Here is a 19,387-nt window from a genome sequence, read left to right as displayed (position 1 = left end):
TCTCTCTGTCTCTCTCTCTCTGTCTCTCTCCCTCTGTCTCTCTCTCTGTCTCTCCTCTGTCTCTCTCTCTCTGTCTCTCTCCCTCTGTCTCTCTCTCTCTGTCTCTCTCCCTCTGTCTCGCTCTCTCTGTCTCTCTCCCTCTGTCTCTCTCTCTGTCTCTCTCCCTCTGTCTCTCTCTCTCTGTCTCTCTCCCTCTGTCTCTCTCTCTCTCTGTCTCTCTCTGTCTCCGTCTCTCTCTCTCTCTCTCTCACGGCAGTTCAATTGGCTTACATAATTATATTGTATTTTATTATTATTTATTTTAGTTTTGTCCAAAATATAGCTATAGCGTTTTCAAGGTCCTAATATTTATAGTGGATTTCACTTTGTACTGAAATCCTTAAGTTATGATCCAAACTAGGACTATACTGTCTTAGTACATATTCACATCTATGTACACCTCACCACAATCTGCCGGGCAATAATTTAACATGATTTCGTAGAAGACTGGTAGAGTAATTAATAATAGAGAATAGTTGTTTTTCTATATATATTTATCCTCAAAGACCCCAACCTGGAAGCCAGAGTACAGGTGTGAACAGCTGTATTTATCCTCTCTGTACAAAGACCCCAACCTGGAAGCCAGATTACAGGTGTGAACAGCTGTATTTATCCTCTCTGTACAAAGACAAAGACCCCAACCTGGAGGTTTGAACAGCTGTATTTATCAACAAAATACGGTAAAACTATGGTTGGCAGTAAATGTAAAAAAAAAAAAAATAATTAAATTGTCATGGGATTGCAAATACTACATGTTTTTCTACACAGAGTGTTATACAATTATCTTCTTCAACTGTAAGATAAGACGTGAAAGAAACCTCCATCGACTGTTCAAATCCACCTCAACACTTGGTCTCAGTAACTACCTCAATGTTAATACCAACCCTGATCTGTACTTCACCACTTTGTCCCTGACCTGTTTGGAGAGCTCCTTGGTCTTCATGGTGCCCCTTGCTTGGTGGTGTTGCAGACTCTGGGGCCTTTCAGAACAGGTGTATATATACTGAGATCATGTGACACTTAGATTGTACACAGGTGGACTTTATTTAACTAATTATGTGACTTCTGAAGGTAATTGGCTGCACCAGATCTTATTTAGGGTCTTCATAGCAAAGGGGGTGAATACATAGGCACCCAACACTTTTCCATTTTCAATTTTTTTACATTTTTTGAAAGAAGATATTTTTTTCATTTCACTTTACCAATTTGGACTATTTTGTGTATGTCCATTACAGGAAATCCAAATAAAACATATTTAAATTACAGGTTGTAATGCAACAAAACAGGAAAAACACCAAGGGGGATGAATACTTTTGCAAGGCACTGTATGACATTGCTGCCTCCCGTAGCATTGAAGGGAAGCAGGCGAGCATTTGTCCTCACTTGATGAAAAAATGTATTAAAATAATACACACACACACATGCCCGGCTTTCTCTCCTCTGTGTGACCTTGACAGGCTCGTCCAGGGCCTTCTCTCCTCTGTGTGACCTTGACAGGCTAGTCCAGGGCTCGTTCAGGGCCTTCTCTCCTCTGTGTGACCTTGACAGGCTAGTCCAGGGCTCGTTCAGGGCCTTCTCTCCTCTGTGTGACCTTGACAGGCTAGTCCAGGGCTCGTTCAGGGCCTTCTCTCCTCTGTGTGACCTTGACAGGCTAGTCCAGGGCTCGTTCAGGGCCTTCTCTCCTCTGTGTGACCTTGACAGGCTAGTCCAGGGCTCGTTCAGGGCCTTCTCTCCTCTCTCCTCTCCTCCTCCTCTCCTCTTCAACAGTACCTCTCTCCTCTCTCCTCTCCTCCTCCTCTCCTCTTCAACAGTACCCCTCTCCTCTCCTCCTCCTCTCCTCTTCAACAGTACCCCTCTCCTCTCCTCTCTCCTCTCCTCTTCAACAGTACCCCTCTCCTCTCCTCTTCAACAGTACCTCTCTCCTCTCCTCCTCCTCTCCTCTTCAACAGTACCCCTCTCCTCTCCTCTCCTCTGCTCTTCAACAGTACCTCTCTCCTCTCCTCCTCCTCTCCTCTTCAACAGTACCTCTCTCCTCTCCTCCTCCTCTCCTCTTCAACAGTACCCCTCTCCTCTCCTCCTCCTCTCCTCTTCAACAGTACCTCTCTCCTCTCCTCCTCCTCTCCTATCCAACAGTACCTCTCTCCTCTCCTCCTCCTCTCCTCTTCAACAGTACCTCTCTCCTCTCCTCCTCTCCTCTTCAACAATACCCCTCTCCTCTCCTCCTCCTCTCCTCTTCAACAGTACCTCTCTCCTCCCCTCCTCCTCTCCTCTTCAACAGTACCTCTCTCCTCTCCTCCTCCTCTCCTCTTCAACAGTACCCCTCTCCTCTCCTCTTCAACAGTACCTATCTCCTCTCCTCCTCCTCTCCTCCTCCTCTCCTCTCCTCTCCAACAGTACCTCTCTCCTCTCCTCCTCTCCTCTTCAACAGTACCCCTCTCCTCTACTCCTCCTCTCCTCTTCAACAGTACCTCTCTCCTCCCCTCCTCCTCTCCTCTTCAACAGTACCTCTCTCCTCTCCTCCTCCTCTCCTCTTCAACAGTACCCCTCTCCTCTCCTCTTCAACAGTACCTATCTCCTCTCCTCTCCTCTCCTCTCCTCTCCTCTCCTCTCCTCTCCTCTCCTCTCCTCTCCTCTCCTCTCCTCTCCTCTCCTCTCCTCTCCTCTCCTCTCCTCTCCTCTCCTCTCCTCTCCTCTTCAACAGTACCTATCTCCTCTCCTCCTCCTCTCCTCTCCTCCTCCCTCTCCTCTCCTCTCCTCTCCTCTCCTCTCCTCTCCTCTCCTCTCCTCTCCTCTCCTCTCCTCTCCTCTCCTCTCCTCTTCAACAGTACCTCTCTCCTCTCCTCCTCTCCTCTTCAACAGTACCCCTCTCCTCTCCTCCTCCTCTCCTCTTCAACAGTACCTCTCTCCTCCCCTCCTCCTCTCCTCTTCAACAGTACCTCTCTCCTCTCCTCCTCCTCTCCTCTTCAACAGTACCCCTCTCCTCTCCTCTTCAACAGTACCTATCTCCTCTCCTCCTCCTCTCCTCCTCCTCTCCTCTCCTCTCCAACAGTACCTCTCTCCTCTCCTCCTCTCCTCTTCAACAGTACCCCTCTCCTCTACTCCTCCTCTCCTCTTCAACAGTACCTCTCTCCTCCCCTCCTCCTCTCCTCTTCAACAGTACCTCTCTCCTCTCCTCCTCCTCTCCTCTTCAACAGTACCCCTCTCCTCTCCTCTTCAACAGTACCTATCTCCTCTCCTCTCCTCTCCTCTCCTCTCCTCTCCTCTCCTCTCCTCTCCTCTCCTCTCCTCTCCTCCCTCTCCTCTCCTCTCTCTCTCTCTCTCCTCTCCTCTCCTCTCCTCTCCTCTCCTCTCCTCTCCTCTCCTCTTCAACAGTACCTATCTCCTCTCCTCCTCCTCTCCTCTCCTCTCCTCCTCCTCTCCTCTCCTCTCCTCTCCTCTCCTCTCCTCTCCTCTCCTCTCCTCTCCTCTCCTCTCCTCTCCTCTCCTCTCCTCTCCCTCTCCTCTCCTCTCCTCTCTCCTCTCCTCTTCAACAGTACCTCTCTCCTCTCCTCCTCCTCTCCTCTTCAACAGTACCTCTCTCCTCTCCTCTCCTCTCCTCTCCTCTCCTCTCCTCTCCTCTCCTCTCCTCTCCTCTCCTCTCCTCTCCTCCTCTCCTCTCTCCTCCTCCTCTTCAACAGTACCTCTCTCCTCTCCTCTTCAACAGTACCCCTCTCCTCTCCTCCTCCTCTCCTCTTCAACAGTACCCCTCTCCTCTCCTCCTCCTCTCCTCTTCAACAGTAACTCTCTCCTCTCCTCCTCCTCTCCTCTTCAACAGTACCCACTCTCCTCTCCTCTCTCCTCTCCTCTTCAACAGTACCTCTCTCCTCTCCTCCTCCTCTACTCTTCAACAGTACCTCTCTCCTCTCCTCCTCCTCTACTCTTCAACAGTACCTCTCTCCTCTCCTCCTCTCCTCTCCTCTCCTCTTCAATAGTACCCCTCTCCTCTCCACTTCAATGACAAGTGAGGTAAATACCTCCCCCTCCTCTCCTCCTCTCTGTCAGCAGAGAGAGAGAGGGAGAGAGAGGGGAGAGAGCAAGAGATAGAAAGAGAGAGAGTGGGGAGAGAGAGATAGAGAGAACAAGAGAGAGAGGGGAGAGAGAAAGTGAGAGAGCAAGTGAGAGAAAGAGAGAGAGGAAGGGAAGTAGAGGGGAGAGAGAGAGAGGGGGAGAGAGAGAGAAAGAGAGGGATAGAGAGAACAAGAGAGAGAGGGGGGTCCTATTTGAGGAAGAGAGAGAGGGGGGGAGTAGAGAGAAAGAAAGATAGAGAGGGAGCGAGAGAGAGAAAGGGGAGGAGAGAGAGAGAAAGAGAGAGAGAGACAGAGAGAAGCAGCACATCATATAATAACTATATCAGCCCCATGCTTGAGAGGATGTCATCCAGGCAGAATGGTTAAGCCTCTCACTACACAGCATGTTGGGATTGACAGTGAAGAGACCTCTCACTACACAGCCTGATGGGATTGACAGTGAAGAGACCTCTCACTACACAGCCTGATGGGATTGACAGTGAAGAGACCTCTCACTACACAGCATGTTGGGATTGACAGTGAAGAGACCTCTCACTACACAGCATGATGGGATTGATAGTGAAGAGACCTCTCACTACACAGCATGTTGGGATTGACAGTGAAGAGACCTCTCACTACACAGCCTGATGGGATTGACAGTGAAGAGACCTCTCACTACACAGCATGTTGGGATTGACAGTGAAGAGACCTCTCACTACACAGCCTGATGGGATTGATCATCATCATCCTGTAGGTAAACACTATATTAGACTGAAGACAAGGACATTTATAAAATCTTGAAATATAAATATTGTCTTTGTAGATCGACAGGCTTTGCCCGTAGCCTTTTATTTCTCAGTTAATTGACAGTTTTATCGTAAATTATCATTCTCATTAATATATAAAAACATGTTTTTAAGGGGCAAACAACAAGAGGAACATCCCAATGTACCATTCCAAGAGGAACACCCCAATGTACCATTCCAAGAGGAACACCCCAATGTACCATTCCAAGAGGAACATCCCAATGTACCATTCCAAGAGGAACACCCCAATGTACCATTCCAAGAGGAACACCCCAATGTACCATTCCAAGAGGAACACCCCAATGTACCATTCCAAGAGGAACACCCAATGTACCATTCCAAGAGGAACATCCCAATGTAATTCCAAGAGGAACACCCCAATGTACCATTCCAAGAGGAACATCCCAATGTACCATTCCAAGAGGAACACCCCAATGTACCATTCCAAGAGGAACATCCCAATGTACCATTCCAAATCACCCCAATGTACCATTCCAAGAGGAACATCCCAATGTACCATTCCAAATCACTGTACCATTCCAAGAGGAAAGGCGGCAGGTATCCTAATTAACATTGGGCCAGTAACCAAGAGCTAGTTCAATACGCAATTACTGTACTGTAAATCAATACGACTTACTGTACTGTAAATCAATATGCAATTACTGTACTGTAAATCACTGTGCTGTAAATCACTGTCCTGTAAATCACTGAGCTGTGAATCACACAACTGTAAATCACTGTGCTGTGAATCACACGACTGTAAATCACTGTGCTGTAAATTACTGTGCTGTAAATCACTGTGCTGTAAATCTCTGTACTGTAAATCTCTGTACTGTAAATCACTGTGCTGTAAATTACTGTGCTGTAAATCACTGTACTGTAAATCTCTGTACTGTAAATCACTGTGCTGTAAATCACTGTACTGTAAATCATTCAACTGTAACTGGACTGTGAGTCACTCTGGATTAGTTATCCTACATAGTCTTGTTTTATTCACGTTATATTTGTCTGCATGAAGTAAAAACTCCTCTCGTTCTTTCTACACAGTTATCTTCCATTTCAATATGTGATTAGTCTGCTCACAAATCCCCAGTTATGTATCCTTCCACTAGGGACTGCATTTATTGCCCTTTCTCTCTCTGTATCCTTCCACTAGGGACTAGGTCCCTAAATGCACTATTTTCCATTGTGCACTACTTTTGACAAAGGCCCACAGGGCTCTGGTCTAAAGTAGTGCACTACATCAGGGAATAGGGTGCCATTTGAGATACATCCTGAGACTCTCCCCACAGTTTAATAATAAATCACAGTGTTGAACCGTTTGTCTCTCTGATTGATTAAGGACTGGAGACATAAACTGGGGCTGTAAATGACAGCGTGGTCGTCAAGTAGACTGACCCAGAGTAATGTCACCGACACAACAATGAGATAGATATTTAATCGGACGTATGAATGTGAAGCATCCGGCTTGGCGTTTCCACTCACAACAAGATATGGTAATGAGAGGAAGCCCAGTGGCCGGAAGTGGGAGAAGATGGATGTTGACTCACCGTTCTGCACATTGTCTCATCACAACATTTGATCTCAATACATTTTTCTGTTCCCAAAACTAGAACCTGTTAAGAACAGAGTAGAATAAGTTTTGAAGACTTTACAATTTGCCAAAGTTGTAATAAATCACGTTGTTTTTGAAGGAGTGCGAAGGAAAATAATTTCACAAGCACACCTCACAGAGTAGCTGTTCCCTAACGGAAATATGCAGATTTCTATTTACCTTTATTTAACTAGGCAAGTCAGTTAAGAACAAATTCTTATTTTCAATGACAGCCTAGGAATAGTGGGTTAACTGCCTGTTCAGGGGCAGAATGCCAGATTTGTACCTTGTCAGCTCAGGGGTTTGAACTTGCAACCTTCCAGTTACTAGTCCAACGCTCTATCCACTAGGCCACCCAGGAACGGGACAATAGGATACTGCTAGTTGGTGATTGGCTATGCCCACTACGACTCGTTTGTTCCCATTGGAAACAACAGGGTGTGGTCTATCTTGGTTTAGTTATAAAAAGATATATATTTGGTCATGTATTTAAAGAGTGGTAAAGTCTAAACGGGATCTGTGGGACGTCCCAAATCTGACATCACACTATTGAAGTTAAATGCAAAAGGTTTAGTGTTTGGACGTCCCAAGGTTGCAAGATGGCATCGCCCTTTGGAGAGTCAGGACAATGAGATGTCTGCATTATTCAACATTTTAAAACTTGTCCTAACTCCCTCTAAACATATGTCTCTGGAGTGACCTATACCCTAACCCTCTAAATATATGTTCTGGAGTGACCCATACCCCCTAACCCTCTAAATCTAAATATGGTTCTGGAGTGACCCATACCCCTAACCCTCTAAATATATGTTCTGGAGTGACCTATACCCTAACTATCTAAATATATGTCTCTGGAGTGACCCATACCCTAACCCTCTAAATATATGTCTCTGGAGTGACCCATACCCTAACCCTCTAAACATATGTCTCTGGAGTGACCTATACCCTAACTATCTAAATATATGTCTCTGGAGTGACCTATACCCTAACCCTCTAAATATATGGTTCTGGAGTGACCCATACCCTAACCCTCTAAATATATGTTCTGGAGTGACCTATACCCTAACTATCTAAATATATGTCTCTGGAGTGACCCATACCCTAACCCTCTAAATATATGTCTCTGGAGTGACCTATACCCTAACCCTCTAAATATATGATTCTGGAGTGACCCATACCCTAACTATCTAAATATATGGCTCTGGAGTGACCTATACCCTAACCCTCTAAATATATGGTTCTGGAGTGACCTATACCCTAACTATCTAAATATATGTCTCTGGAGTGACCTATACCCTAACCCTCTAAATATATGTCTCTGGAGTGACCTATACCCTAACCCTCTAAATATATGATTCTGGAGTGACCTATACCCTAACTATCTAAATATATGTCTCTGGAGTGACCTATACCCTAACTATCTAAATATATGGTTCTGGAGTGACCCATACCCTAACTATCTAAATATATGGCTCTGGAGTGACCTATACCCTAACCCTCTAAATATATGGTTCTGGAGTGACCCATACCCTAACTATCTAAATATATGGCTCTGGAGTGACCTATACCCTAACCTGGAGTGACTATAAATAAATATGGTTCTGGAGTGACCCATACCCTAACTATCTAAATATATGGCTCTGGAGTGACCTATACCCTAACACTCTAAATATATGGTTCTGGAGTGACCCATACCCTAACTATCTAAATATATGTCTCTGGAGTGACCTATACCCTAACCCTCTAAATATATGTTCTGGAGTGACCTATAGCCTAACTCTCTAAATATACGGTCTGGAGTGACCTATAGCCTAACCCTCTAAATATATAGCTCTGGAGTGACCTATACCCAAACTCTCTAAATATATGGCTCTGGAGTGACCTATAGCCTAACTCTCTAAATATATGGCTCTGGAGTGACCTAAATATATGCCTGGAACTCTCTAAATATATGGCTCTGGAGTGACCTATAAATATATGTCTAACCTCTCTAAATATACGGTCTGGAGTGACCTAAATAGCCCAACTCTCTAAATATATGGCTCTGGAGTAACCTACGACCCAACTCTTTAAATATATGGCTCTGGAGTGACCTAACTCTCTAAATATATGGCCCAACTCTCTAAATATATGGCTCTGGAGTGACCTACGACCCAACTCTTTAAATATATGGCTCTGGAGTGACCTACGGCCCAACTCTCTAAATATATGGTTCTGGAGTGACCTACGACCCCCTAACTCTCTAAATATATGGCTCTGGAGTGACCTATACCCTAACCCTCTAAATATATGGCTGGAGTGACCTAACTCTCTAAATATATGGCTCTGGAGTGACCTACGACCCAACTCTCTAAATATATGGCTCTGGAGTGACCTATAGCCTAACTATCTAAATATATGTTCTGCTAACTCTCTAAATATATGGCTCTGGAGTGACCTAAATAGCCTGACTCTAACTAAATATATGGCTCTGGAGTGACCTAACCCTCCCAACTCTCTAAATATATGGCTCTGGAGTGACCTAACGGCCCAACTCTCTAAATATATGGCTCTGGAGTGACCTACGGCCTAACTCTCTAAATATATGGCTCTGGAGTGACCTATACGGCCTAACCCTCTCTAAATATATGGCTCTAGAGTGACCTACGGACTAACTCTCTAAATATATGGCTCTGGAGTGACCTACCCTAACCCTCTAAATATATGGCCTAACTCTCTAAATATATGGCTCTGGAGTGACCTATAGCCTAACTCTCTAAATATATGGCTCTGGAGTGACCTACGGCCTAACTCTCTAAATATATGGCTCTGGAGTGACCTACGGCCTAACTCTCTAAATATATGGCTCTGGAGTGACCTACTAAATATATGGCCTAACTCTCTAAATATATGGCTCTGGAGTGACCTATAGCCTAACTCTCTAAATATATGGCTCTGGAGTGACCTACGGCCCAACTCTCTAAATATATGGCTCTGGAGTGACCTACGGCCTAACTCTCTAAATATATGGCTCTGGAGTGACCTACGGCCTAACTCTCTAAATATATGGCTCTGGAGTGACCTATAGCCTAACTCTCTAAATATATGGCTCTGGAGTGACCTATAGCCTAACTCTCTAAATATATGGCTCTGGAGTGACCTACGGCCTAACTCTCTAAATATATGGCTCTGGAGTGACCTACGGCCTAACTCTCTAAATATATGGCTCTGGAGTGACCTACGGCCTAACTCTCTAAATATATGGCTCTGGAGTGACCTACGGCCTAACTCTCTAAATATATGGCTCTGGACCAGAGAAGCTGATACAGTATGTAAAGGCTTTTTCTATAAGTCGTTATTAGGTCCCAGGGCATTAGTAAGACATCTTTAGACATCTATAGTAATCCCCCAGATAGAAGCTCTGTATCCACAGACATGTACACTGATTGAATAAAAAGCTCATATTCATAGCTTTGCCATCTTTCGCACCCCCCCATTCATCTTCCAAACAGACATGGACATTAGACCCACGCCTCAGCAGCAACACCAGCAACAATCCCACAAATCATTTCCAATTCCAAATGAGTGAATTAACCATGAAGAGCAGGACATCATCAATTTCCCCCGGCAGGGCAACAATGACAGAGAGGTGATGAACCCTCCCATTCTCTGGCCGACGCTACTCTTCACACCATATCACAGATCCTAAACAGCCTTCCCAGGATCCTTTTCATTCCTTCAGCAGGTTCAGGGATGTATCGGTTTGTACCAAGAATCATCATAACTCTGCCTGGGAGACAAATGCCATTACTGTGAAATATTAAATGTTTGGTTTGAAATCCATAAAGATGGTTTTTCACCTTGTGCTCTCTGCTCTGGTCAGTAGGGATCACTGTGGGCTGTGTCACTAGTGCACTACTTTTGACCAAGGTTATATCTCAAATGGCACCCTATTATCTAGTGCACTACTTTTGACCAAGGTTATATCTCAAATGGCACCCTATATCTCAAATGGCACCCTATTCCCTAGTGCACTCCTTTTGAGGGCCCTAGAATGAAGGAGTCAACAGGTGTGGACTGTAGCTATAGAATGAAGGAGTCAACAGGTGTGGACTGTAGCTATAGAATGAAGGAGTCAACAGGTGTGGACTGTAGCTATAGAATGAAGGAGTCAACAGGTGTGGACTGTAGCTATAGAATGAAGGAGTCAACAGGTGTGGACTGTAGCTATAGAATGAAGGAGTCAACAGGTGTGGACTGTAGCTATAGAATGAAGGAGTCAACAGGTGTGGACTGTAGCTATAGAATGAAGGAGTCAACAGGTGTGGACTGTAGCTATAGAATGAAGGAGTCAACAGGTGTGGACTGTAGCTATAGAATGAAGGAGTCAACAGGTGTGGACTGTAGCTATAGAATGAAGGAGTCAACAGGTGTGGACTGTAGCTATAGAATGAAGGAGTCAACAGGTGTGGACTGTAGCTATAGAATGGAGTCAACAGGTGTGGACTGTAGCTATAGAATGAAGGAGTCAACAGGTGTGGACTGTAGCTATAGAATGAAGGAGTCAACAGGTGTGGAATGTAGCTATAGAATGAAGGAGTCAACAGGTGTGGACTGTAGCTATAGAATGAAGGAGTTAACAGGTGTGGACTGTAGCTATAGAATGAAGGAGTCAACAGGTGTGGACTGTAGCTATAGAATGAAGGAGTCAACAGGTGTGGACTGTAGCTATAGAATGAAGGAGTCAACAGGTGTGGACTGTAGCTATAGAATGGAGTCAACAGGTGTGGACTGTAGCTATAGAATGGAGTCAACAGGTGTGGACTGTAGCTATAGAATGGAGTCAACAGGTGTGGACTGTAGCTATAGAATGGAGTCAACAGGTGTGGACTGTAGCTATAGAATGAAGGAGTCAACAGGTGTGGACTGTAGCTATAGAATGAAGGAGTCAACAGGTGTGGACTGTAGCTATAGAATGAAGGAGTCAACAGGTGTGGACTGTAGCTATAGAATGAAGGAGTCAACAGGTGTGGACTGTAGCTATAGAATGAAGGAGTCAACAGGTGTGGACTGTAGCTATAGAATGAAGGAGTCAACAGGTGTGGACTGTAGCTATAGAATGAAGGAGTCAACAGGTGTGGACTGTAGCTATAGAATGAAGGAGTCAACAGGTGTGGACTGTAGCTATAGAATGAAGGAGTCAACAGGTGTGGACTGTAGCTATAGAATGAAGGAGTCAACAGGTGTGGACTGTAGCTATAGAATGAAGGAGTCAACAGGTGTGGACTGTAGCTATAGAATATGAAGGAGTCAACAGGTGTGGACTGTAGCTATAGAATGAAGGAGTCAACAGGTGTGGACTGTAGCTATAGAATATGAAGGTGTGTTTTGATGATATGTTAGGTGGACCAAAGCAATATGGTGTACCGCCTAACTCTGCCAGGTGAAATTGAACCCCTATCTTCCCCATTAATGTTTACAGATCTATAAGGTCAAACAATTTGGAGGAAGTCAGGACGAGCCATCACCACACTGCTGATGCCGAACCAGACAATATGCAAGAGGACAGGCAAGGGTTAGGGCCAAGAGGGCAGGCAAGGGTTAGGGCCAAGAGGACAGGCAAGGGTTAGGTCAAAGATGACAATCAAGGGTTAGGGCCAAGAGGACAGGCAAGGGTTAGGGCCAAGAGGACAGGCAAGGGTTAGGTTAAAGATGACAATCAAGGGTTAGGGCCAAGAGGACAGGCAAGGGTTAGGGCCAAGAGGACAGGCAAGGGTTAGGGCCAAGAGGACAGGCAAGGGTTAGGGCCAAGAGGACAGGCAAGGGTTAGGGCCAAGAGGACAGGCAAGGGTTAGGGCCAAGAGGACAGGCAAGGGTTAGGGCCAAGAGGACAGGCAAGGGTTAGGGCCAAGAGGACAGGCAAGGGTTAGGGCCAAGAGGACAGGCAAGGGTTAGGGCCAAGAGGACAGGCAAGGGTTAGGGCCAAGAGGACAGGCAAGGGTTAGGGCCAAGAGGACAGGCAAGGGTTAGGGCCAAGAGGACAGGCAAGGGTTAGGGCCAAGAGGACAGGCAAGGGTTAGGGCCAAGAGGACAGGCAAGGGTTAGGGCCAAGAGGACAGGCAAGGGTTAGGGCCAAGAGGACAGGCAAGGGTTAGGGCCAAGAGGACAGGCAAGGGTTAGGGCCAAGAGGACAGGCAAGGGTTAGGGCCAAGAGGACAGGCAAGGGTTAGGGCCAAGAGGACAGGCAAGGGTTAGGGCCAAGAGGACAGGCAAGGGTTAGGGCCAAGAGGACAGGCAAGGGTTAGGGCCAAGAGGACAGGCAAGGGTTAGGGCCAAGAGGACAGGCAAGGGTTAGGGCCAAGAGGACAGGGGATTTTTGTTGACTGAAATACTGATACCAATAGATACCGTGTTGACTGTAATACTGACACCAATAGATGCCTTGTTGACTGTAATACTGATACCAATAGATGCCTTGTTGACTGTAATACTGATACCAATAGATGCCTTGTTGACTGTAATACTGACACAAGCTGCATGTCACTGTGGGGGCGAATAGCTGTAGCTTTGTCAGGGATTGTATTTCTGATATTCTCTCACTTCTCCAAGGTTTAATAATATTTGTCAGAAATATTTTAGTTTTTTCTCACACATTTGTGTGAAGGTGTTTGCCAAGAGATAATTCAATTGTGTTATCCCAACTGCTTCACAACCCTGAAAAACTAATAATTTCTCATCTCCAGTTATATAACCTATAAAAAATATAATTCAATATATCTGCCAATTCAATGCCATCCTGGAGAGCTGCCAAACCTTGGAAAAAGTATTTCTATATTTCTATATTCAATTTTCAAACGGGCAGACAGGCCTGCGTTCCAAATGGTACCCTTTTGCTTACATTTGACCAGCGTCCATACTGCTATACAGGGAATGGTTTGCTATTCGAGATTTATTGTAGGTAACCTTTATTTAACTAGGCGAGTAAGTTAAGAACAAATTCTTATTCACAATGACCAAAAGGCAAAAGGCCTCCTGTGGGGACGGGTCCTGGGATAAAAAAATATATAATAATAATAAATAAATAAATAAAAATATATATAAATATAACATATAAAAAACTATTTATAAACATAGGACACGACACACATCACGACAAGAGAGACAACACAACACTACATAAAGAGAGACCTAAAGTCAGCAACACATGACAACACAGCATGGTAGCAACACAACATGACAACAATGTCACACCCTGTGTCACACCCTGACCATAGTTTGCTTTGTATGTTTCTATGTTTTGTTTGGTCAGGGTGTGATCTGAGTGGGCATTCTATGTTGGATGTCTAGCTTGTCTGTTTCTATGTCTGGCCTGATATGGTTCTCAATCAGAGGCAGGCGTTAGTCGTTGTCTCCGATTGAGAACCATATTTAGGTAGCCTGTTTTGTCATTGTGGGTGATTGTCTATGTTAGTTGCTTGTGTCAGCACAGTTCTTATATTAGCTTCACGATTGTTATGTATTCAATGTTCAGTGCTTTCTTTAATTAAAATATCATCATGAACACATACACAACATGGTAGCAGCACAACATGGTAGCAGCACAACATGGTAGCAGCAACAACATGGTAGCAGCACAACATGGTAGCAACACAACATGGTAGCAACACAACATGGTAGCAGCACAACATGGTAGCAGGACAACATGGTAGCAGCACAACATGGTAGCAGCACAACATGGTAGCAGCACAACATGGTAGCAGCACAACATGGTGGCAACACAACATGGTAGCAGCACAACATGGTAGCAACACAACATGGTAGCAGCACAACATGGTAGCAACACAACATGGTAGCAGCACAACATGGTGGCAACACAACATGGTAGCAGCACAACATGGTAGCAACACAACATGGTAGCAACACAACATGGTAGCAGCACAACATGGTAGCAGCACAACATGGTAGCAGCACAACATGGTAGCACCACAACATGGTAGCAACACAACATGGTAGCAGCACAACATGGTAGCAGCACAACATGGTAGCAACACAACATGGTAGCAACATGGTAGCAACATGGTAGCAACACAACATGGTAGCAGCACAACATGGTAGCAGCACAACATGGTGGCAACACAACATGGTAGCAGCACAACATGGTAGCAACACAACATGGTAGCAACACAACATGGTAGCAGCACAACATGGTAGCAGCACAACATGGTAGCAACACAACATGGTAGCAACACAACATGGTAGCAACACAACATGGTAGCAGCACAACATGGTAGCAACACAACATGGTAGCAACACAACATGGTAGCAGCACAACATGGTGGCAACACAACATGGTAGCAACACAACATGGTAGCAGCACAGCATGGTAGCAGCACAACATGGTGGCAACACAACATGGTAGCAACACAACATGGTAGCAGCACAACATGGTAGCAGCACAACATGGTAGCAACACAACATGGTAGCAACACAACATGGTAGCAACACAACATGGTAGCAACACAACATGGTAGCAGCACAACATGGTAGCAGCACAACATGGTAGCATCACAACATGGTAGCAACACAACATTGTAGCAGCACAACATGGTAGCAGCACAACATGGTAGCAGCACAACATGGTAGCAGCACGGTAATGACACAACGTGGCAGCAACACAACATGGTAGCAGCACAACATGGTAGCAGCACAACATGGTAGCAACACAACATGGTAACAGCACAAAGGGCAAGAAGGCAGGGACAACAACACAACAGACTGCAAGTATTTCCCCAGTAGAGAGAGAGAGAGTTAGTGGGACCTCCTGCCCAATGTATGACCATATTAGAGATACCTATTCCCCTCAGATTACACAGACCCACAAAGAATTTGAAAAAAAATCCAATTTTGATAAACACCCATATCTACTGGGTGAAATACCACAGTGTGCCATCACAGCAGCAAGATGTGTGTGACCTGTTGCCACGAGAAAAGGGCAACCAGTGAAGAACAAACACCATTGTAAACACAACCTATATTTATGTTAATTCATTTTCCCTTTTGTACTTTAACTATTTGCACATCGTTACAACACTGCATATAGACATAATATGACATTTGAAATGTCTTTATTCTTTTAGAACTTTTGTGAATTTAATGTTTACTTTACATTTTTTATTGTTTATTTAACTTTTGTTTATGATCTATTTTACTTGCTTTGGCAATGTTAACATATGTTTCCCATGCCAATAAAGCCCCTTGAATTGAATTGAATTGAATTGAATTGAATTGAATTGAGAGACAGAGAGAGAGAGAGAGGGAGAGAGGGACAGAGAGAGAGAGAGAGAGAGAGAGAGAGAGAGAGAGAGAGAGAGAGAGAGAGAGAGAGAGAGAGAGAGAGAGAGAGAGAGAGAGAGAGAGAGGGGGAGAGAGAGAGAGAGTGTGAGGGACATAGAGAGAGAGTGATAGAGTGAGAGAGGGACAGAGAGAGGGGGAGAGGGACAGAGAGAGAGGGAGAGGGACAAAGAGGGATAGAGAGAGGGAGACGGAGGGACAGAGAGAGAGAGAGAGAGAGGGACAGAGAGGGATAGAGAGAGGGAGGGAGAGAGGGAGAGAGATAGAGAGAGAGAGAGGGACTGAGAGAGAGAGAGAGAGAGAGAGAGAGAGAGAGAGAGAGAGAGAGAGAGAGAGAGAGAGAGAGAGAGAGAGAGAGAGAGAGAGAGAGAGAGAGAGAGAGAGAGAGAGAGAGCGAGAGAGAGAAGAGAGAGAGAGAGAGAGAGAGAGAGAGAGAGAGAGAGAGAGAGAGAGAGAGAGAGAGAGAGAGAGAGAGAGAGAGAGAGAGAGAGAGAGAGAGAGAGAGAGAGACAGTAGGTTCAGTATCCTCTCTACACCTCATTGAGTCAGACCTCTGTCACCCTGCTCTCCAGGTCCACCAGGCCTTGTCCCCCCTCCTGGACAGACAATAAAACATTTTGAATTGAATAGAGAGAGATGATCAAGTCGTTTGTTCTCCAGCCACTTCTCTTCTAGTCATCGATATGGTCCACACAACTCTCACTCTTTCCCTCTCCTCCTCTCTCTCTCTCTCTCTCTCCCTCTCCATATATCTCTCTCCCTCTCCATATCTCTCTCCCTCTCAATCTCTCTCTCTGTCTCTCCCTCTCTCCATACCCTATCTCCCTCTCTCCATACCCTCTCTCCCTCTCTCCATACCCTCTCTCCCACTCCATATCTCTCTCCCTGTCTCTCTCTCCCTCTCAATCTCTCTCTCTCTGTCAATCTCTCTCTCTCGGTACTCTCTCTCTCTCCCTCTCAATCACTCCCTCCCTCCCTCTCCATCTCTCTCTCTCTCCCCTCCTCTCTCCTCCACCTTGAGACGCGAGTTGAATTTTAAAGCCAGAGCAGAGAGCACGCGGCCGTACCGGGCTACCAGATTACAGACTAACAACCTGCCAGTCAAAGTCCACACGCTCACGTGAGAGAAAAAAAGCCCCGAATCAGTGCATGTGCAGCCGGGGCTGAGAAGTAGTGGAATATTCCGACTCTAATACTGGGACGTAATACCTCCTTCTGTCTACTACTCCACCTTCCAAAAAAGCTTATTCAGTCTGTAGACTAGTTGTTGTTGTACTCGATATTACAACACACACACACTCTCACACACACACACACATAATAAATAGACCGGTAGTTGTATCGTGGCCTTATCAGTCACACAGCGCACCAGACCATTATCTAACGTCTAAAGGAAATGAACAAAAAAACGCCCCTCCTCCTTTCTCTCCTTCCCTCACCCTCCTCCTTTCTCTCTCTCCTACTTTCTCTCCTTCCCTCACCCTCCCCTCCTTTCTCTCCTTCCCTCACCCTCCTCCTTTCTCTCTCTCCTACTTTCTCTCCTTCCCTCACCCTCCCCTCCTTTCTCTCTCTCCTCCTTTCTCTCCTTCCCTCACCCTCCTCCTTTCTCTCTCTCCTACTTTCTCTCCTTCCCTCACCCTCCCCTCCTTTCTCTCCTTCCCTCACCCTCCTCCTTTCTCTCTCTCCTACTTTCTCTCCTTCCCTCACCCTCCCCTCCTTTCTCTCTCTCCTACTTTCTCTCCTTCCCTCACCCTCCTCCTTTCTCTCTCTCCTACTTTCTCTCCTTCCCTCACCCTCCCCTCCTTTCTCTCCTTCCCTCACCCTCCCCCTTCGCTCTCCTACTTTCTCTCCTTCCCTCACACTCCCCTCCTTTCTCTCTCTCCTACTTTCTCTCCTTCCCTCACCCTCCTCCTTTCTCTCTCTCCTACTTTCTCTCCTTCCCTCACCCTCCCCTCCTTTCTCTCCTTCCCTCACCCTCCCCCTTCGCTCTCCTACTTTCTCTCCTTCCCTCACCCTCTCCTCCTTTCTCTCCTTCCCTCACCCTCCCCCTTCGCTCTCCTACTTTCTCTCCTTCCCTCACCCTCTCCTCCTTTCTCTCATTCCCTCACCCTCCCCTCCTTTCTCCCCTTCCGTCTCCCTCCTCCAGCAGCAGCAGGTGTTATTAGGCTACTACAGACCTTCAGGTCTCGTCTAGGTGTTGCTGGTAATTATCTCCCGGCCCCAGAGCGAATGAACGCGACCCAGATAGGGGGACACCCCGCAAATCACGCATTACGCCTCCAAAACACGTGGGAGAGATTACTCCTAATAAATGCCTATTTCTTTCCCTTCTTCTTATTCTTCTTCCTCACCTAGACATTGCTCCCTTCTTTCCACCCCCACCCCCTCTCTCTTTCATAAACGAATCCATAACGCGTAGCTGTTCAGCCAAATGTCGGCGTCTGAGGAGATAGCCTAGCCTCTTCCACAGATACACTTGGTCATCGTTGTGGATGCTGTTGTGACCTTGTGTTTGGTTGTCCTTTACTAGTGAATAGGTGTCAAAATAGCAAAAAGACACGATCCGTCGGCAGGCAGACCATCTATGCCTAACAACAAGTAGCTTATTCTAGCCTACATTTGGAAATCATCGCACTGAAGACAAAACGGAAGGTTAGTTTATAAATAACGCTGACATGATATCTGATATGATGAGAAGAGTGACCTAGAGCCCTACAATCACACACATTAACATCAGTCTGGATCGTTATGTGTAGCCTACAAGATGCCCTACAGATGTCCGTGACAATGACCCTCAACTTATCCCCAACACATAACAGCGATGATCATAACAGTATCGTAAAACAGTGCGGGTTATTACCCTCGTCTTCCCGTACCCAAATACACACCTTGAAACTGTCAGGCACGGAGTGCTCCTCGCAAAGAGTGGATACATTCTTAAAATAGTCTTACCTTTGCTATTGTTCTCTTCTCTATTCAAATACATGGCTATATATTCACTCCTGGGTTTTCTGATGGCGTTGGGTCAATGGTAATGATGATTATTAGTCCTCTTTGCCGTCTGGAAAACACACACAACTCTTCTCTAATTGCGGGTTTTGTTGTAGCTGTTTGTATTGTCTTGTTGCACGGTTGAGAGTGCGTGTTTCAATATCCGATCCTCCTCCCAGTCAGTGCGTTCGCTTCCAGCAGGTAGCTGTAGTCAGTTTGTCAGCCTGTCTCTCTCTCTCTCTCTCTCTCTCTCTCTCTCTCTCTCTCTCTCTCTCTCTCTCTCTCTCTTTCTCCTTTCTTTCTCTCGGTGACGCTCAGAGAAGAAACAGCGGGTATAGTAAAAGAGTGGTCCTGAAAGAGTCTTGGGATGGAAGCCAGGATGGAAGCATGCCTGAATGCGCTCATATGCTGCTCGCCAATGGTTCCTTATGCCTTTGATTATATGCTGGTCGCCAATGGTTCCTTATACCTTTGATTTATTCTAACACAATTTAATCTTTGTAGATATTATATATCTAGTATTTAGAAAATGTCACTGCTCCTGGCTGCTATTCCAATTGTAAACAAAAAAACATCATAGG

At 45.8% G+C, this 19,387-nt stretch overlaps 1 protein-coding gene across 1 annotated transcript in view; it reads right to left on the bottom strand.

Annotated features, from left to right (window-relative positions):
- The window catches only part of LOC124037458 (synaptotagmin-7-like), a 384,787-nt gene extending 365,729 nt beyond the window's left edge, over positions 1–19,058 (bottom strand). The window contains exon 1 of the mRNA XM_046352188.1: positions 18,768–19,058. Within this exon, the coding sequence (XP_046208144.1) occupies positions 18,768–18,801 (34 nt within the window). The 5' untranslated portion in view covers positions 18,802–19,058. The remainder of the gene's footprint in view (positions 1–18,767) is intronic.
- Between the last annotated feature and the right edge of the window lie 329 nt (positions 19,059–19,387).

Source organism: Oncorhynchus gorbuscha, linkage group LG06, assembly GCF_021184085.1.
Source record: "Oncorhynchus gorbuscha isolate QuinsamMale2020 ecotype Even-year linkage group LG06, OgorEven_v1.0, whole genome shotgun sequence".
Taxonomy (NCBI): Eukaryota; Metazoa; Chordata; class Actinopteri; order Salmoniformes; family Salmonidae; genus Oncorhynchus; species Oncorhynchus gorbuscha.
Note: the sequence above shows the minus strand (reverse complement) of the source record. Positions and strands in the feature narration are given on the sequence as shown.